Here is a 19852-nt window from a genome sequence, read left to right on the forward strand (position 1 = left end):
GGAATACCACCACTGCTAATGCAATGGGCTTAGTTAATATATATATAATATATATATATATTAATGGGTTTAGTTAATATATATATAAACAGGTCGTATAAGCTTCTGCAGCAAACTGGAGCCTGTTTGACATGCCTCAGCCAAAGAAATAGATATGTACACCTTTAAGGGCCCAATCCTATCCAACTTTCCAGTGCTGATGCAGTCGTGCCAATGGGGCGTGCATGGCATTCCCCCATGGGGGGGCAGTCATGGAGGCCTCCTCAAGGTAAGGGAATGTTTGTTCCTTTATTTACCTTGGGGCTGCACTGAAGCTGCAATGGCACTGGAAAGTTGGATAGGATTGGAAAGTTGGATAGGATTGGGCCCTCTTAAAAATTTAGTGCCTTCCTTTAGCTTATGCCACAAATCCAAACACAGCAATAGCTGATTAATTGAGAACAGGTGATCTTAAGGCAATGCCTTAATTTTGGAGTCTACAGAAGGCTATTAAACAGCAAATGCAAATTGACTTATTTTTTTTAAAGAGTAGTTTAGAACAAACACACAAAACAAACTTGCGCAATATTCCTTAATTCTGATTTATTGATAACTATAAATGCACATAAATTGGAACACAAGCATTATTTAATATGAGTAATCAATAATTTGTATTTTCAAGTGATGAAAGAGTATAAAGAAATGAACAAATATGCTGCTTGCTATTTTAAATATTAACAATATATGGCTTTCTTGTGGCTTTCTTTGGAATAAAGCAGTGAGCAAAGTCTTAGTATATGAAAACTCCCAACTGGGAATGAGAAATTAGCTGATGCTAACCTGCTGTTTTAGAATGTTAGAACGTTGGGAAATCCATATTTTTCTTTTATTATAGTTGTACTATAAACACACACAACCAATTTGGGTTAGAAATCTGAGGTAAATAGTTGTAAGCACATTATTGCCATATGTTGCAAAGGCACATATTCCATTTTCAAGGAATAAATACTTCCTAATATAACCCTTTTTCATGTAATTAAAAAATTATTTAGTCTACACTGTATAATCTTACTTACTACGTGGTTTCAGAACATTTGCATATCTTCAGCATATTTTTTTCCACAGCAGTACTGTGAGTCAAATATATGCTGTAATAGCTAATAGAGGGTTGAGTCTTCCAGTGGCAAAACTCTGTGTACATTGAGGGGATGTGACACGCTTCTACTGAGGCCTAGCTTCCTTCCACGGATTTCTACCTGGGTTGGTGCATCCACAGCAACATGCCTGGCTCTTCCTAATAATGTGAGGGCCTTCTGCACCTCACTGACATTCATCCAAGCTTCATTCTCTGATAACTCCAGGTAGGACTATAAAAGATCCATCTGAAACACTGGAGGAGGGGAATACGGGGCAATTATAAATGAGATGTGGGAGGTGCTCATGTTATTGGAAATAGCTGGGTATCTTGCTGGACACCAGCATAAAGGCAGCAAACTTGTTTGGGAGAGGAAGGATAGAGAAGAAAGTCCAGTAAGAATCTATAGGATCCCCTACCATGCACATTGAGCTGTGGTATGGACAACATTCAGCACATACCAAATATAGCATCATCATCTAGAATGTTTATCGGCTGCTGTTCTCAAAGAAGTTCATGTAGGAAAAGGAATGAGAAGATGGTTTCCTAGTCCCAAAGATGTCATAATGTACCAAAAAATGACATGACACCAGCAAACAGCCATTGAGAGGCATGCTATAGGGACACGTGTTCTTGCTTGGCTGTATTTAAGAGAACTACCACTGTAAAGGGTGCCTCTTTGCCCACTTAGCAGGCAGCCAGAGTTCTGCAGAGATTACAGACACCACATCTGCAGAACTTTTTCATGCTCTTCACGGTGTCTGTGCTACGATTGCATAATGTCCTAAGCACTTGTGTCTGGTTCTCTGTGGAAGAGTTGCAAAGGACTACTGCAACTCCCTTGTGCGTAGAAAAGGTATTGCTTGCAATTGCCAACTACCTTAAAAGAATCATCTTCCAAAACAATATTCCAATTCAGTGGTAACTTACTATAAATCAGGCTCTTGTGCTAACGTGTACATTGGAAATAATACAGTCAAGAGACATGCTCTGAAGGTTCATTAACAGAAACAAAGAAATCCTGCTCTCTACTGAAAAGCATTAAGTAGCAAACAGTACACTGTGTTGGCAGTTTAAGGTTTTAGTGCCTAGTCAGAAGTAGAATTTAGGGAGGATTAAGGTAATACAGTTCCAGATGCTACAGCAGTTGAAAGTGATTAATTGCTCAAAAACACTATTTTAAACCGCGTTTTATATTTTTCCATAAAAATATCCACACCCCGCACCGCACCAACCGCGTCGCTTTGTTTGCCTGTTATGCAGTTAATTACATCTTCTAAAAACCAGTTTGAAAACGAAATGAAATGTGTAATTACTAAATGTTTCCCTGGTAACAAAGTTTGTCGGCAGGGTGGAGGTTTGTTGGTTGCCCCCCTAATTTTGTCGTGCTAAAAAAAAAAAAATTACCAACATTGTCAGAGCATAGAAGCATTTGCACAAGCTGGAAAAAAAAAGTTGTGTGTCTTAGGCTGCAATCTGAGGCACACTTTCCTGGGAGTAAGTCCCACTGAACACAATGGGGCTTACTTCTGAGGAGACATGTGCAGTGTTAGATAGCTAAGATACGACAGATTAACTGCTGATTGTTGGAAGGCTTGAAAAACATAGATTGGAGGATATGCTCAGCATTATAATATCTGCCGTCATTAGGCGATTTCCCTTTTTTAATGCAGCTGGACTTGCTGGCGCTAATTAGAAAACAAATCAATAGAATCAAGCAAATGTGAGGTTCACAGTAACTGTGGGTCTGATCACCTCAGCACACCGGGTTCACAGCTAAGGGCAGGCCTCTCTTTGGTTCATAAGGTGTTGTCCTGGAAACCATTCGGATGCAGTCAATAATAGGGCAGACACTGAGACACAGAGTGCAGCCTGTACAACCGTCGGTAACCGTGGGCAGGTGGATTTCGGGATGAAATTGTATAGCCTGCAAGCAGAAATAAACAGCACTGATGTCACTCACAGAAAAGGTCAAAAACAGCCCCATTTTTAGCATCTGCATTTCCTGTAGTCGAGGTGCTCAGAGACATCTTTGTTTGGCACCGCACTGCAGCTATAGCAACAGTTTTAACCGTTAAGGGAAAAAAATGCATTCTGAAAAATCAGAGATACGGAACCAAATTAACTGCCCTGGTGGAAATGTGTCCCCCTGCACGAGTTGGTCCCGGGGCAAGTTGTGCCCATGAAATTTAACTCCCCAAAAGGCATTTTTGTTCTATGTGAGGTCAATTTACTGCCATTATTATTGCTGAAAAGCTAAACAACTCGGGGCTGAATCCTATCCAACTTTCCAGCACCAGTGCAGCCACAACACTGCCCCAGGCTAAGGGAAAAAATGTTCCCAGACCTCAAGGAGGCGTCTGTGACCATCTCCCCTACCACAGGATGTAGCGCATGCCCCATTAGCACAGCTGCACCGGCACTGGAAAACTGGATAGGATTTGGCTCTCAGTCTTGTATATGATTTCCACAGATGTCATCCTTTACTTTTTTGCATGGTACACAAACCCCTCTAAACCAGTGGTTCTCAAACATTTTAGCACTGGGGTCCACTTTTTAGAATGGCAATCTGTCGGATGAAATTGTATAGCCTGCAATGTGATGTCATTAACCTGCAAGTGATGTGAAGACTGGAAGTGACATCATCAAGCAGAAAAAGTTTTAATACCCCCCCATACAACAAAATCAAATCAGTGAAGTAAATTAAACGTTCATAATAAGTATAAGTTTTAAAATTTATTTAAAATAAAGAATCCTCCTAACCCTCCCAAGCAATTCCTGATCTGTTTTTAAAAGTACCCACAAACATCCCAAAGGCTGCAATCTTATCCACACTCACCCAGGTGTAAGTCCCATTGACTATTGTTAAAAACAAATACATAATGGCCTGTTAAAGTTACAGATCTGTAACATTTCCCCAAATGCAGTCACATACCATGGGAACATCATCTAATATATTAAAAATAAAATGCACATTGAAATGAATGGGGACCCATGTGAAATTTGATCATGACCCACATGGGTCTCAATCCACAGTCTGAGAAACACAGCTCTAAACCAATTGAACAAGGGCCATTGCACAGCAGTATATTCAGGTTTGCTACCACATATACTCTCAAGAGTGAGCTGCAGCCCAATCTGCCTCTTGGATGAGTTTATTTGTAGCACATATCTTTTAAAACACCAGTTTGATGAATTCACACACTCGATTTTTAGCTGTATCTGTGAAATCTCAAGAACACCCCTAAAGCACATTTAAGTGCTCCACAACATTGAGTTGTATTAATCGGCCTTTGTAGACCTTGAGGGCTGATGTCCTTGTACTGCTTATTCTGAAGAAGGCGTATTCACTTCACGCTCTGTGGTGTGCATGCAGGGGTGGTGGAGGTGTACACCTTTTCAATGCTCGATACAGAATTTATCATGATCTGTGTGGGATGTTCCCTGAAGGGCTTGCATTCCCTGAGGGAATTGCATAGTTGGATGGGTCAGTCCTCTTGCATTGTTTGTCCAGACCTCAGGAGGCTGACCCACAAGAACAAATGTTTTTAGGCATACTCAAACCAGTAACCAAAGCAGCAGCAAGCACAATAGCAGTGGCAGCATGATAGCAGTGGCATAGCTAGGGGGGCATGGGGATAAATTGCCCCTAGTACCATGCCTTGAGGGAGTGCCAACCTGCACCCCAGATAGCAGATCTGAGGTGAAAAAGCAGCCTTCTGAGGCTCAGGGAGGCCCCATCGGGGTGTTAAAAATTTTTGTGCCCCCAGGTGCCGGATCACTTAGCTATGCCACTGTGTGATGGGAAAAGAAAAGGGGATTAGGGGTTTCAAGTTATAATCAGCAGAGGAGTACCACCCTGCAAATTATTATTGTTATTGTTATTGTTATTGTTATTGTTAACAGTATTTATATACCGCTTTTCAACTAAAAGTTCACAAAGCGGTTTACAGAGAAAAATCAAATAACTAAATGGCTCCCTGTCCCAAAAGGGCTCACAATCTAAAAAGATGCAAATGAATACTAGCAGACAGCCACCAGAACAGACACTGCTGGGGTGAGATGGGCCAGTTACTCAGGAGTCACCTCTAGGTCTTCCCAAGCAGCTCCAACATACCAGCTATTGAGGTTCAGAGATTTGGGTCCAAGCCTGTGACTTTCAGGCAGGCTGGCTCCACTGAACTACTCTGGTTAGAAACTGGCCACTGACTAACCACCACTATATGCTTTCATCAGATATGTACAAACAGGTGTTTAAAAAATAAAAACCTGGGACTGTGTTGGTGCTCCTTGCTATGCATATTGGATATCTGTTTTAACTGCATTCATCTCTTGTTTCATTTCACAATAACTGCCTTTCAGAGGTGTAAGATACAATTCCACACTCAACACAAAACATCACCAGACCATTATGGTTGTTGCAAGCAAACCAAATTATTGTGCACTGTCACCGTAAAGTACTATAGTACCTTTTTATTAGCCACGATGGTCCAAGATAATAATGTTCTATAAGACAAACTCAGCGCTGGTGGCTTCCTTATCTTCCATTTCCATTGCTTTCTGCTCTGGGAAGCTTGCATTTTAACTGGTGTTTACCTGCATTAACCCTTTTTCTCGGGAAACAGCTCTGCGGACTCAGACAGGCTATTGCGCTCCAGGCCTTGATTTTGCAGCAACCTCTGCTATCTCAAAAATGAACTTTACAAACGGTTTGTTTGCTGCTTGCAGGCACTGTGGGTAGCATGCACTTTGCTAGCTAACCTTCAGCAGGCACACAGATCAGATATGACCAGGGGAAAACTCAGGGGAAAGTAATGCACCAGCAAGACTGCAGGGTCACCAGCTGAAGTGTTGACTGAGAGAGGAAAACATTAGAAAAAAAATCATCAAGAAATTTAGAGATATCCCTGCTTTCATACGAGTTGTGGGCTAAGGCCTAGGTGTCAGCTGAAGTCAACTTATAGTCTAGCTAGAAGTAAAAGAATTAAAATCTATTTACTAGTGGCAATATGGTTTCCCATTATTGATATTCTCCATTGCTTTGCCTTGCCAGAGTTACAATGCAATTTTATGCATGTGTTCTCAGAAGTAGTCCCATTGTGTTCAATGGGGCTAACTCCCAGGAAAACATAGATAGGATTGCAGCCTCAGTTTTGCTTTATTCAAGAAGTCTCTCTGTTACATTTAAAGGTGATGTGATGGATGGAATTATAACTACTATAGCACAATCCTGTACATCAGCATTTCTCAAACTGTGGGTCAGGACCCACTTGGTAAGTCATGATCCAATTTCTGGTGGGTCCTGCAGGGCCTCCAATGAAAACAGGGGTGATGGAAAGATCAAATAACTACTTGCCTCAAGTCCTGAGACTATTCAAAAATCAGACGGCTGCTAATTGCCTTGCAAAGAGCTTAGTTCCTGCAGTTTATAAGCTTGTGTAAATGACTGTAAGCTTGTGTAAATGGGAGATAAACGTTTAAGTGTCTTTTTTCATGTGTGTTTTTAACCAAGTCTGTCCATGACATGAAGGCTGGGTCACATAAACACAGGACTTCCATACCTTCCATTCAAATAACCAAAACTGCTGTCACAAAATCAGTTAAATCAGCAGTTTTACCAAATGTAAGCAGATTTGGTAATGTGCATCATCAGAGGAAACCCTTATTTTATCTTCAGCATTAATGTGGTCTGGATCTAACCATTTTAAGAACATAAGAACGTAAGACGAGCCCTGCTGGATCAGGCCAAGGGCCCATCTAGTCCAGCTTCCTGTATCTCACAGCAGCCCACCAAATGCCCCAGGGAGCACACCAGATAACAAGAGACCTGCATCCTGGTGTCCTCCCTTGAATCTGAAATAGCCCATTTCTAAAACCAGGAGGTTGCACATACACATCATGGCTTGTAACCCATAATGGATTTTTCCTCCAGAAAGTTGTCCAATTCCCTTTTAAAGGTGTCCAGGCCAGATGCTATCACCACATCCTACGGCAAGGAGTTCCACAGACCAACCACACGCTGAGTAAAGAAATATTTTCTTTTGTCTGTTCTAACTCTCCCAACACTCAATTTTAGTGGATGTCCCCTGGTTCTGGTGTTATGTGAGAGTGTAAAGAGCATCTCTCTATCCACTCTGTCCATCCCCTGCATAATTTTGTATGTCTCAATCATGTCCCCCCTCAGGCGCCTCTTTTCTAGGCTGAAGAGGCCCAAACGCCATAGCCTTTCCTCATAACGATTGTGCCCCAGCCCAGTAATCATCTTAGTCGCTCTCTTTTGCACCTTTTCCATTTCCACTATGTCCTTTTTGAGATGTGGCGACCAGAACTGGGCACAATACTCCAGGTGTGGCCTTACCATCGATTTGTACAATGGCATTATAATATTAGCTGTTTTGTTCTCAGTGTTCTGTTTGTGTTTTGTGCAACACAAAATGTTGGAAGGAACATGGCAGCTCGGCAATAGATGCTGTGCAGTGGAAATGTGCGGCCTGCTTGGGTGGGCAGGCGAGCAGACTGCATCCCAAGTCTCCAGAAAACCGGTTTTATTGACAGGCCTTGTGAATGGATCAGACATGGTTCATGCAGTCTATACCTGGGAGTGTGCCAGTGTTAATTTCCAGTATCTTGTAAATCTCCTTTTCCCACACGCCCATCAACTGACAGTGGATTCCGTCTGCCTCCGCAGCAGAAAGATAACTCACAGTGCTTTTTTTTCCTAATTACAGCTGTGCTCTTACCTGGTAGCCAGAATCATTACAGGTCATGTAGCATTTGCCACAGTTGATACACATTTCCTCATCAATCAGAGCCACAACTTGCTCGGTATTACTGAGCTCTCCATATGTTCCAATATACCGCAGAGCTTTTCCAATTACATCCTGGGGGGGGGGGGAGAGAAAGGAGGGAGATAAAACACACACACACCAGCATTGTTGAAACACTTTGGAGATACCCAAGGTTGTTTTGCAGCTAAAGAAGAGCACTTGACAGCATGCTTCTGTGGGATGCTGTTTTGCAGGGGCTACGGCAATGCTGGAAGAGTGGGGCAGGCTGAAAGCACTTCCTGCCCAAAACTTGCATAACAGGTATTGATGTAAGTGCATAAGCAGTATTAAAAATATTCACCCAAGAGCTCTGTGTCCAAGGGCTGCGGGCATCCAAGGCAGTATTTAATTAAACGTTCCTCAGTGGTCATTGTTGGGCACAGCAGGATGCAAAAATGGGGACACAAAAAGAAAAGTGACAGCACATACATGCAGCCTGCGTGTCCTCAGCCACTTTTCATTAGCACAGTCCTCAGAACTCATTAGGAGAAGAAGAAAAGGGCCCATTAAGCAACAGGGAACAAAAGACAACACCATTGGAGAAGACATGCAAAGAGCTTGATAATTGCATGTTATTGCCATCCCAGTCCGCTCTCCATCGATTGACCCAATCCTGCAAATCACTTTTCAAGAGAGCATTTTCCCAAGCCTCCTCCTGAATATTGTCACGTGGCATGCAGCACCTTGTTTGGAGGACATATTGTGGAAGGGATGTCAAGCGACCACATGTTCATCCTGAACAATGGCTCTGCCTTTAGAAAAGGGGCACGATCCGTCATTCACAAGCATGCCCGTGGGAATTAGCAGCCGCCTTTGTGGGCACAGGCAAGTAGTAGACACAAAGAGTTTTTGCTGGGGCTCTTGGCAAGGCTTTTTTCTGGAATTGATGGAGCCTGTAGAAACTGCAGTAGATCTGGAGTGCTCATATCAGGGACTGCAGCTCCATGAGTGGCATCTTCTGGTCCGTTTCACATTGGTAGAGGCAGTGGATCTGGATGCAAGTCTGCTGGGGCATTCCTTCTAGCCAAGAGATAAAGCAACCTGCTCCTTAGGACTGGTTGCTGGATGACTGGCTGTAAGGAAAGTGCATTGCAGCTTAGTTGCAGTGAAAGCCCTCTGGCCTTAAAGGGGCAAGAAAGGGAAGCTGAGATCGCAGTACACAGAGCATTACAGTGGCTGGAAGGAGGAGCTGCATTTGGGGAGGGGAAAGAAGAGAGACATGTAAGGATTATGCTGACTCCACATGTTATGTGTATCCGAGTCACGGATGGTTATGTTGGCATTTTCATGCCAGCACAGTACATCCTTTAATGGTGCTTTAGCAGATGCACAGTATGCTGGATCAGCTACATATATTGGAAACCAAACCAGTATGTATGTAGGAGATGCAGTGTACATCAAAACCATGTGCATACAGCACTTCAAACACTTGCTAGAGAAATGCTAACTATTAAGTCCGGATTTATCCACAACTCAGTTGCGTCCCTGACTTGATTCCTTTTGCACTCCTTGTAAAAGTGAGAAAGTTCCTATCCACAGTATGGGGTCATTCACTTGTCACTGTTCCCCACCTGAATGTGCGGTGGGCACTGAGCAAACTGCCCTTATATACAGGGCTGGGCAAGCCATGAGACTGACTGAAGCACTTGCTTAGAAATAGGCATGTGGGGGGGGGGACAAACTGAGGAGGGGTGCCCACACCCTGTGTCTGTCTGCTGCTCTCCTCTAATCTGCTGCTCACTGAGCCACTTCCATTGGCTCTCTGACCCTCTCCTTGCTCACTGAGAGTGAGTGGGAAGAGAAGCAGGGCTGTAGCAGCCCACCCCTTCCTCCAGGGCTGCTGCTGCAAGAGTAGAAAGAAGCGACAGCACAGCAACCCTGTTCTGATCAACTGGCTCTACCTCCTTCTCTTCCTTTCCCTCCACTAAAGAGGCCAAATGAGCTACAGCAAAAAGGAGGTGGAGTCTCCTGCCTCCCATCTTTACCTCTAGATCCTGCTTCCTCCTGCTCAATCAGCCCAGGCCTGCTGAAAAAAACAGGATGAGCACATCCCACTAGGAGTGGAATACTTTCTATCTTTCATAGAGTTTCACTATTATGGGCAAAGAGGCAAAGAAGGAAGGCCCATAGCCAGGGAGACAGCCCAGGGACAGACTGCACTTGCTCCCAGTGTGGAAGGGATTGTCACTCCCGAATTGGCCTTTTCAGCCACACTAGACGCTGTTCCAGAACCACCATTCAGAGCGCGATACCATAGTCTTCCGAGACTGAAGGCTGCCAACTACAACTACTATTATGGGTCATTACTCAGTTGATCCATGAAATAATGGATACAGGTAAGAATTTGAGTGAACTGTTGAAGCTGCAAATCACTAGACGGTTTTTGTCTTGCACTGAAAGTGGGATAGAAATGATTAAAATGTTTATATTTTTAAATCTAATCTATTTATCTATGCACGCAAGGCATTTAATCTTGAACATGTCAGGGCTTGCACACCAAGAAATTTTAAAACACCGGCACTTTTGCATTACTTTCGAAGAACTCTAAATGAAGCTTTTGAGAGTGACATTTAACAAAAGACCAAAGGTTGAGGATTCCAGGGAAAGTCATACAGGAAAGATAAGGTTGCACTGACTTGAAAATTAAAGTTGGCAAAAAAATAAATGAAGCTTGCAAGACATTAAGTCACATTTTACCTATGCTTCAAAAGGCATGAACAGCTTGAAATATTAGTCAGCCTGGAGGGTTACAGGAGAAGCATAACTAGTATTTTCAACAGCAGACCAGAATTACTAATAGTAACAGGGGCACTAATAGTAACAGGGGCAACTCAATCCTAAACTTTGCTGGTGCAGTGGAGCTACAGGATCTACGTGCAACCTCCTGATTTTAGAAATGGGCTATGTCAGAATGCCAGGTGCAAGGGAGGGCACCAGGATGCAGGTCTCTTGTTATCTGGTGTGCTCCCTGGGGCATTAGGTGGGCCGCTGTGAGATAGAGGAAGCTGGACTAGATGGGCCTATGGCCTGATCCAGTGGGACTGTTCTTATGTTCTTAAGTGGCTAGAGGTCTCCTGGGATAAGGTGATATATTTTCTCTCACCTTGCATAAAGCCCTAGTAGTTCATTTGGAGCTTTTCAGATCTGGGAAGCCCAGTGTAATGCTGGGCGGGACTGGAAGGCATTAGTTTATGGCAGAGGCCTCCTCTGCCAATTCCACCTCTTCTTGGGCTGTATTCACTCCGGTTCTGCCCCAGCCCTGTTCAGAAATCTCAGAAACATGCTTTATGACACATTCACAACAGCACAGGTACTGTGCTGGCCAAGGAAGCAGTTAGGATTGCGCAATAAGTAGCTATCTTAAGTAACTATCCTAAGAAAGTTAGTAATGCTTGAGAATGTTAGCGTAACCTGACCCCTTTGATTTCAATGGTGCTTAATCATGACTAAGGGCCCAATTCATTCCTTGTGATGCAGTGGCACCAAAAAGGCTATTGCTGCATCCTGTGGAGGGTGGGGCAGTTGTGGTTGCCTCCTCTGGGTAAGGGAACATTCATTCCCTTACCTGGGGGGTAAGCCCCCATAGCTGGGTGTACTCAGACCTGCACCAGTGAAATAGCTGGCACAAGTCCATGTTGACCTGGGACAGTAGATCACACCTGGGAAGAGGGTTAGGATTCAGTGGCTGCCACTGTTGAAGAGCTACTTTAGATACAACTTTTAAGCTCCTGTGGAACTGCCACTTTTCTTTCCCTTGAATAGCAACTATATATATTGCATGCTCCCAATTTTCTTTTAAAACTTCTTAATGTTTCAGAGGTAATAATAATAATAATAATAATAATAATAATAATAATAATAATAATAATAATAATAATAATAATAACAGTATTTATTAATAACAGGTGTCTGACCATGGGACTGAAGTTTGTTTTTTTTTTTAAGCCCAAAGCTGATTATGAAAAATTTAGATCAGTTTCAGCTGTAGCAAAACTGAGGGAGGAAGAGGGCAAGTTTGATGCAATGAGTAAGCAGCCAAATTCAGTTCCTCCCTTTCTGCTGACTTTAAGCACCTCAGTCCTGCACCAGCAAAATAGCTGGGATCCCAGAAGGGCTATGGGAGTTTCCCCAGAGCAAGTGATCAAATGTTGGACACGTCTCCAACTACCCCCCCCCTCCACCATAGGATGCAATGCATGCCTCCTTGGTGCATTGGGGGTGGATTTATGTTAGATTTGGCTGTCAGTCTCAGTTGGAGAAGCAGCAGCAGGAAGACTTCACCTCTAGCTTCCCAAGTTCAGGATATCCCTCTGTCATATAGTCCCTAAATTTTGACTTACATGAGGAACAAACAACATTTGTTTCATACTGTAAATAACTTCTTTCAAAAAGCTATCTACTTTGTCCACATCTACCTGACCAGGGATTTGACTCTAATCAAATGACTCCGTTCTCTGTATTCCACAAGCAAAACTATTTATAGATCAACAAATACACTTTAGTAGATGGATGGCACTCACATTTTATTTTTATGTGCTTTCTAGTCTGTTCTAATGTCTCTGAAAAAAAAGTTAGGCATGCTTAAATCTCATGGAAATCAATGGCACTTAATGTGCGCTTAAATCCCTGTTGATTTCATTAGGGCTTAAAGTGCACTCAAGGTCCTTTCGTGGCTGTGGCCATGGTTTACCGTTGCAATTAGGTTGTGTTCAGAACTTTAAAACTGTGGAGAAAGAAAGTTGAAGGAACGAAGAGCCACAGAGCTGAGACTTGAAGAGCAAGTGGGTGCATGGCTTATTCTGGTTGTGCTTTGCCCCCCTACACCCATCTATAATCATTGTGCAGTAACTGGTTGAGAGTTCTGAAAGTGACCTAAGTTCATACCCAGTGACTCTGATCATGCCAGCGAGAACCTTTTAGCTTTATCAACATTTGGGTGAATGGCGTATACATGGCTACTATTGAACTCAATGGAACTTCCTTCTTAATAGACACACATGAGATTGGACTGTTTGTGTGCTTTAAAGAAAATGTCCTCTTGGATCATCATTTTATAGAATGTGCTTTATTGAGTTTTAGCCTGGTGCATTCTACCTACAGTTTCAGTTTTGTGAAATTAAGAATGGAGACTTCCTTTTTTGGGAAAGGTTGCATGGAAATGTGCTAGGCAGCTCTAATGAAAACAGAAGGTGCAGATGATGCTTTGCAGGTGCAATGTTTTACAACCTTTCAAGCCACCTTGGAGCTTTCTCCTTGCACAGTTCTTGGAATAAATGAGTCAATATATCAAGATTAATTTGATGGGCTCTCTCCCACCCTGCCCGCCCCAATCTAAAGTACAGGTTGGCTCCATAAGAGAAGTGCTACAAAATGGCATGGCGGGGATTCATATTTGCGTTATCTTGGTTTCCTCTAGATTGCATTTGTTCAATTTACAAGCATAATGATGTCTTTGCTAACTGCCAGCTCCATAGAAGCGCAAGCCAGCTGTTCTGATAGTCAAGCTGTGTTCTTTCCGACCGGTGCATTATCTCCAATAATGAGATTCCACCGGCCAACTCCTGCCTTTAATTAGACCTGTGCTATCCTGTTGCTTCCTAATTCTGCCCTCGGTGATGCCTGTGCAGCTCATCCTAGTCGGTGGGGCTACCCAGGTGTGTGAACAGCACTGGAGCCAGTTGATGATCCTGTTTCTAATGACCAAACTCCACAGTCAAAACAATTAGCTGCTGTGAAAACATAAGTGGGGAAAAAAACACATACACACACACAATAGAACGTAAGCAGATTTTTAATTTGTCATTGCTCCATAGGTTCAGTGGAGAAGGAACTGGTTTCAGATCAGAGACACCTGAACTCAAGACCTACCTCAGCCATAGGATCATGATGAAGTACTGTGCAATCTCTACCTCTGGGTAAAACTACTTGTTAAGATAAACACAGAGTTTCTGCTGAAAACAGCAGCCCCGTGTTCAGTTCTTCTCCCTTTGTAATTCATAGTAAAACTTATCTGTGTCCTAAAGTTGTGACATGATGCATCTCCTTGGCCTCTTTTCCTCAATCTTTAAATGCTGCAGACAGAGAATGTGCATATTGTCATGACATAAGGATTGCGTTTTGCTACTCATGATGAATGGTCAGGCTCAACCCAGGGATGATGTTTTCAGCTGCGACAGCCCCTTATATTTGTTATTATATAGGTTAGTCCACCATTTGCCAATTCAAAAATGGAAATGACAATGCCCATAGAGACACCTGAAGAGGAGAATGTGGGTTGGCATCCAGAAAGGAGAAAAGAAATGGCAAGGTTGGTGGGGCTCTTGGGGTAAAACCACCCAGGGCTACAGACAGCAGGAGCAAATGATGATGGCTCCTCTCACCTTCCCTTTAGGAAAATGGGGAACATTTTCGGTGGCAGTAGCAGCTTCCCCTACTGCACTGACCAACAGGAACAACCACAAAGGTCTCACAATGATGAAAGAGGGGTGTCTACCATTTGCAATTGGAGGTCATCGGGCACAGTAGTGGCACAGCTGACCTGTGACACCCCTGACACCAGCATTTGGGAAGTGCAGGGGTTGACCTAAACAGGGTCAAGCAGGGTCAACCAATCAGGGTCCTCTGATGAGTATGGGCCTTCTGTTAGTGCAGCACCTTGCCACTCCTTGGACACTGCTCCTGGAAAATGGGTGGTTAGGAAAGCCAGAAGCTGACCAAGGGGAGTCATGCCTCATGGTTAGCACTTAGTACACCCCTTCCTGCACTTCTATAGTAATAAAATATGCTTTAAAATATTTTACTATTATTATTAAAATTAAATTAATTAATAAATATAAATATTTACAAAACGTCTCAGTTTCAAATTGTTATGTGGTGGTGCTCCTCAGAGTCCTGGGGCGCCCAAGATTCCTTTTAGAAATATAAAAAGCACCAGAGACTAAAAAGTTTGAGACTTGCTGCCCTAGAATATCCAAATCTCACTGTTCCCTGTCTAGAACTTATTCTATGAAGAGACCATTACAGCTCCATGATCCCCAAGTGGTGCTTGAGGATTTGGTCACAGCAGATGCAATCCCCAAGGAAGCCAAGCTAGAAGCATCCTTGTGCATCCTTAAGAACCACAGGTTTGATTATGTCATAAGATCATTCACTTGAATGAAGGGAAACCACCTGCCCACTCCATCCCTTTCCTTTACCTAAACAGGTAGGCCTGGCTACCCAATTAGTGAGTACATGCTGATCTTAGCAGGAGAGTTAGCTAGGAGCTAAAGCCTTCAGCTCCTCTCAGACATGAAGACAGAGCAATATACATGCTGCACATGTGCCTTTTTGGGAACAGTGTTTCAAATTCATAATCTCAGAGGAGCATCCCAGGATAATGGCTCTTGCATTTGAGGTGTCAGACAGTCTCTTGGGTGTGTGTGTGTGGCAGTATCCAAAAACTAGGATGCTGGAGTGCTAGAAGTGTCCAAAAATAGGGAAAATTTGACAAAAATAAAATAAAATAAGGAAAAGAGCAGGGCATTTACCACATGGTTCCGCAAACAAAAATAATTCATCAGAATCTCACTCTTTTATGTAAGGCTTGTGGCAGGCCCTGCTAATCTAGGACAAACCTCTTCAGGCTCCAAAGAAAGGTACTGTGATGTAACTTGGCTGCCTAGGAAAATGCTTCACCCGTCTTACAAGGATGGATGGTTTACCAACAGTCTCAGAGTGACAGTATGAAGACACAATAGAAGATCATGAAGCTGTCTATGCAAATTAAAAGTCCTCCATAGGTGAAACATATCAGAAGCTAAGTGTAAACTAATTTCAATACATTCACATTTAAATTAATAGCTAGCATTCTAGTTTCCAATAAGAACTATTCTCTCCCCCCCTAATCCTGATGTGGTTTACCAGCAAAAGGTTATTGTCTCTTATTTTGTGATATTGTAAAATACAGTGAACCCAAGAGACCAGGGCATAAATTAAGAGGAATCCTTTTATCCAAGGCTATAGCACAATACTTGCATTATGTCTCCCCAAAGACATACTCAAAAGGAGCACACATGTGCCTGAAAAGTCGTATTGTTCATTTTAAAATGAAAAGAGCTATTTTGGTGTATAGCACAATATCTGGGAAAATGAAAGATTTGCAGATTAGATATGTCAAGCAGTTATTAATCAACAGCAATAGAGAAATGGGGGAAGGCAAATTAGAAAAGAAAAAAAAAGACAGGAGGGGATAAATGCCTGACTGTAAGAAAGATGGATGAGAACTAAGTTACCATAGGAAAGGGGGAATATTTCTTCGGAAGAATAACATACTCTGCAGAAAGGCTAAATAGTTTCAGATGCCTGCAATGACATGGAGAGACAGCAAAGCTCCAGTGATAAAGCTGTGACTAAGATACCCCAATAAACCGACTTTACATTAGATACTGCATTTTCTCCTGCCAGGTGGCCATCCTGTCAATCAAGTATTTCTTTGTGTGTATGTGTGGTCTTGTCCATAGTATCTGTCTACTGTTAAGTAAAGAAGGTGCTTGAGTCTAGTCTATAAAGAAAAGGAATCCAAGAAATTCAATCAGTTATTCCAGTGGTTTATAAACTGTGTTCTAGAGAAGCTGTTTGAAAAAGGCAGCTGTGGCGACAGTAATCCACATTTTAGTCATATCATGACTAGACTACTGTGACAGTCTCTACTTGGGCCTGCCCACGAAGATGGTTCAGAAACTAAAACTAGTGCTGTAGGCATGGGTGCACTTTGGGCTTGCTGGTTTAAGCACATTAGACCAATGCTTTTTGATATGTCATGACATCCATTTTGCTTCTGGGCCAAAGTTGCTGATTAACTGGATCCTTGAAGTACCGCTTCCTCTCATATGAACCTGACCATGTCCTGTGATTGTCATCAGAGGTCCAGTTCTGCACCACTTTGTCTGAAGGTGTGTGACTGGTGGAGACATGGACTAGGGCTTTTTCAGTGGTGGCATCCAGGTTGTGGAACACCCTCCCCCATGAGCCCAGTTGCCCATTTTGCTGGTAATTGTTAAAAAGCTTGTTAAAACCTACCATTTTTGTTTTGCTTTTTTGGTAGCTGGTCTTAATTATTGCTGTCCTCCCTCCATTTTTAAATTTGCTTTAAACTGTTTAGTGTTCAGAAATTGTTTTTATTAGTATACAGTAAGTCACACTGAGTGATCCCAAAAGGTAGCAAATGAATAAAAACCTAGGAGTTCCTCAGAAGTTTATTAAATAAAAGATCAGTAATGACAGAAATCTGTGATGGAAAGATGACTTGCCTGTATGTTATAAAATGTTTCCTGCAACGTGTGACTGTTGAGTCTTTTAGAGTCCTAAGGGATCACAGGCGAGGCTCATACAGCCTATAAGTGTCCTACATGAGATCAGTGTATGTTCTACAATCCAGAACATGACTTACAGCCCCACTGAACATGACTTTTCAGTGACGATGCAGCTGTGCTAATGGGGCATGCACTGCATTCTCTGGTGGTAGTGGGTAATCATGGAGGCCTCCTCAAGGCAAGGGAATGCTTGTTCCCTTCCTTTGGGGCTACATTGTGGTTACATCAGTGCTGAAAAGTTGGTTAGGATTGGGCTGTCATAGGGCCCAATTCTGCGTGCTGGCTTACCACCGGTGCACACTGTTGCAAATCTCACCCTGTCACAAATGTGCACGTTTGCATGGCTTCGCACAGGCCCAGCACGAGAGCTTAGCCCACTACCAGTCAGCGCTGGACTAGCACCAGTGGAAAGTTGGTGTTCCACTGCTCCGCGGTTGCCAGAACTGCTAGGTGGTGGAGAGGTAGGTGGGGAGAGGCCGGGGAGACGGGGGAGGAAGCATGCTGGGGGAGGGAGCAGGGTGGAACCAGTGGAGCTCAGCTCCACCGGATCCTGAGCTCTGTGTCAGCTGCACAGCCCGACACAGAACTCTTTGATTCTGTAGCAGTTCCAGAGCTCTGTAGAATTGAGTAGCCTCATTGCGGGACTACTTCCTTTACTCAGGGGAAGAGGACGAAAGCCTCTTTCTCCTGAAGAGGTGGTGGTTGCCTGGAGTGCGCTGGATGCTGCAGTAGCCATTTTCGTTGCTGCGGCAGCCCTGCGCTCCAGGCAGCTCAAGATTGGGCTCTACAATGTGCAGAGACTCCTGGAAGGACAAGTCAATGTGCAAGGGTTCCCGAAAGGTAGAACATTTGAGAACTGCAGAGCTATTCTGACACGACACAACAAACAATGGCTTAAGCAATGGCTACCTCAAGATTTATTTCTTTATTCAAGTGTTGTTCAGTGTAATAGTCACAACTTTAGAAAAATGAATAAACAGGGGATGGTGATTTTATTTGGTTGCTTCAGAAGAAAACTTAAAACTGCAGGGCTACTTGCTAAAAAACCAGGCAACTGTCTAGCAAAATAGCGAACTCATCTTTTGGTAGAGCAAAATAATGCATACAAAACAAGTCAGACAAACTAAGTGACCAATACTGTCTGAAATCACAGCAGCAGCAGAACATACAACACTGCAGACAGCTCAGGGAACTTAAAAAAAAATGAAAACAGGGCAAACTCCCCATCCACTAAAATTTGGCTTTTCAGACACTGAAAGAATAATGGCATCTAAAAAGGAATGTGATTATTTTGGCTTTACGTTGCTATTAACATTTAGACATTTTATTGATTTTACTTTGTCATTATTTTATTGTGAAATAAATACTTGATTGTAAGGTTTGATTTTTGAAAAGATTGTCCTGCAAGCGCAGGGTCCCTTCCAGACCTGTTCCATCCTTCCTTTTGGTGCCCAGGGCATGCTCAGACCAGATGCTGCCTTTATTACGTGAGGGGTTGATGTCATGTTCCATCATGAGGATCACACAGAGGGGAATGTTGAGGCATAGAGAACATTTTGAGAAATGCAGAACCATTATGGATGAAAATGCAAAAGTGTTCGCAGGAGGAAGTTTGGACAAAAGAGAAGATGTGAGAGGGAGAGATGCCACACAATGAGAAAGATACATGGCAAAATAAGCATAGTACACAGTTGTTGGCAACCTTCAGTCTCGAAAGACTATGGTATCGCGCTCTGAATGGTGGTTCTGGAACAGCATCTAGTGTGGCTGAAAAGGCCAATTTGGGAGTGACAATCCCTTCCACACCGGGAGCAAGTGCAGTCTGTCCCTGGTCTGTCTCCCTGGCTGTGGGCCTTCCTTCTTTGCCTCTTTGCCTCAGACTGTTGGCAAAGTGTCTCTTCAAACTGGGAAAGGCCATGCTGCACAGCCTGCCTCCAAGCAGGCCGCTCAGAGGCCAGGGTTTCCCACCTGTTGAGGTCCACTCCTAAGGCCTTCAGATCCCTCTTGCAGATGTCCTTGTATCGCAGCTGTGGTCTACCTGTAGGGCGCTTTCCTTGCACGAGTTCTCCATAGAGGAGATCCTTTGGGATCTGGCCATCATCCATTCTCACGACATGACCGAGCCAACGCAGGCGTCTCTGTTTCAGCAGTGCATACGTGCTAGGGAGTGCACAGTAGGGATTCTTAAATGTAGTGATCATAAGTGTACTTTAATCAAGTGGAAATAACATGGACTGTATGGACCACATCCCCCTTGCCCACACCCTGAACAAATTCATTAGTCTTGCTACAACTTTTTCTTGCTTCTTCTCTCTACATTCCTTGGACATTCTACCTGGCCTAGAGTCTTAAAATGTGCTTGACATTTTGCTTTAGGCAGAATGCACTGATAATATTAGGGATGTGAACATTCACACTCTGAAATTTTATCAGTCTGCTTCTTTCAGCATTCTTTGTATAATTCCCCTGGAAAGAACACATTTTACCTCTTTAAAATAACACAGCGTTCAGGGCAGTTCTTTCAAGGGCAATGGAAAGGGGGTTCATACCATCATCCC

The 19852-nt window shown here is 43.2% G+C and overlaps 1 protein-coding gene across 2 annotated transcripts in view; it reads right to left on the reverse strand.

Annotated features, from left to right (window-relative positions):
- Window positions 1-631: 631 nt before the first annotated feature.
- The window catches only part of DPYD (dihydropyrimidine dehydrogenase), a 533115-nt gene continuing 513894 nt past the window's right edge, over window positions 632-19852 (reverse strand). For both annotated transcript variants that reach the window (XM_066623608.1, XM_066623607.1), the window contains 2 exons: window positions 7855-7995; window positions 632-3041 (listed from right to left, as the gene is read on the reverse strand). In XM_066623608.1, coding sequence (XP_066479705.1) covers window positions 2871-3041; window positions 7855-7995 — 312 coding nt within the window. In that variant the 3' untranslated portion in view covers window positions 632-2870. The remainder of the gene's footprint in view (window positions 3042-7854; window positions 7996-19852) is intronic.

The sequence above is a fragment of the Tiliqua scincoides genome, chromosome 4, assembly GCF_035046505.1.
Source record: "Tiliqua scincoides isolate rTilSci1 chromosome 4, rTilSci1.hap2, whole genome shotgun sequence".
NCBI lineage: Eukaryota > Metazoa > Chordata > Lepidosauria > Squamata > Scincidae > Tiliqua > Tiliqua scincoides.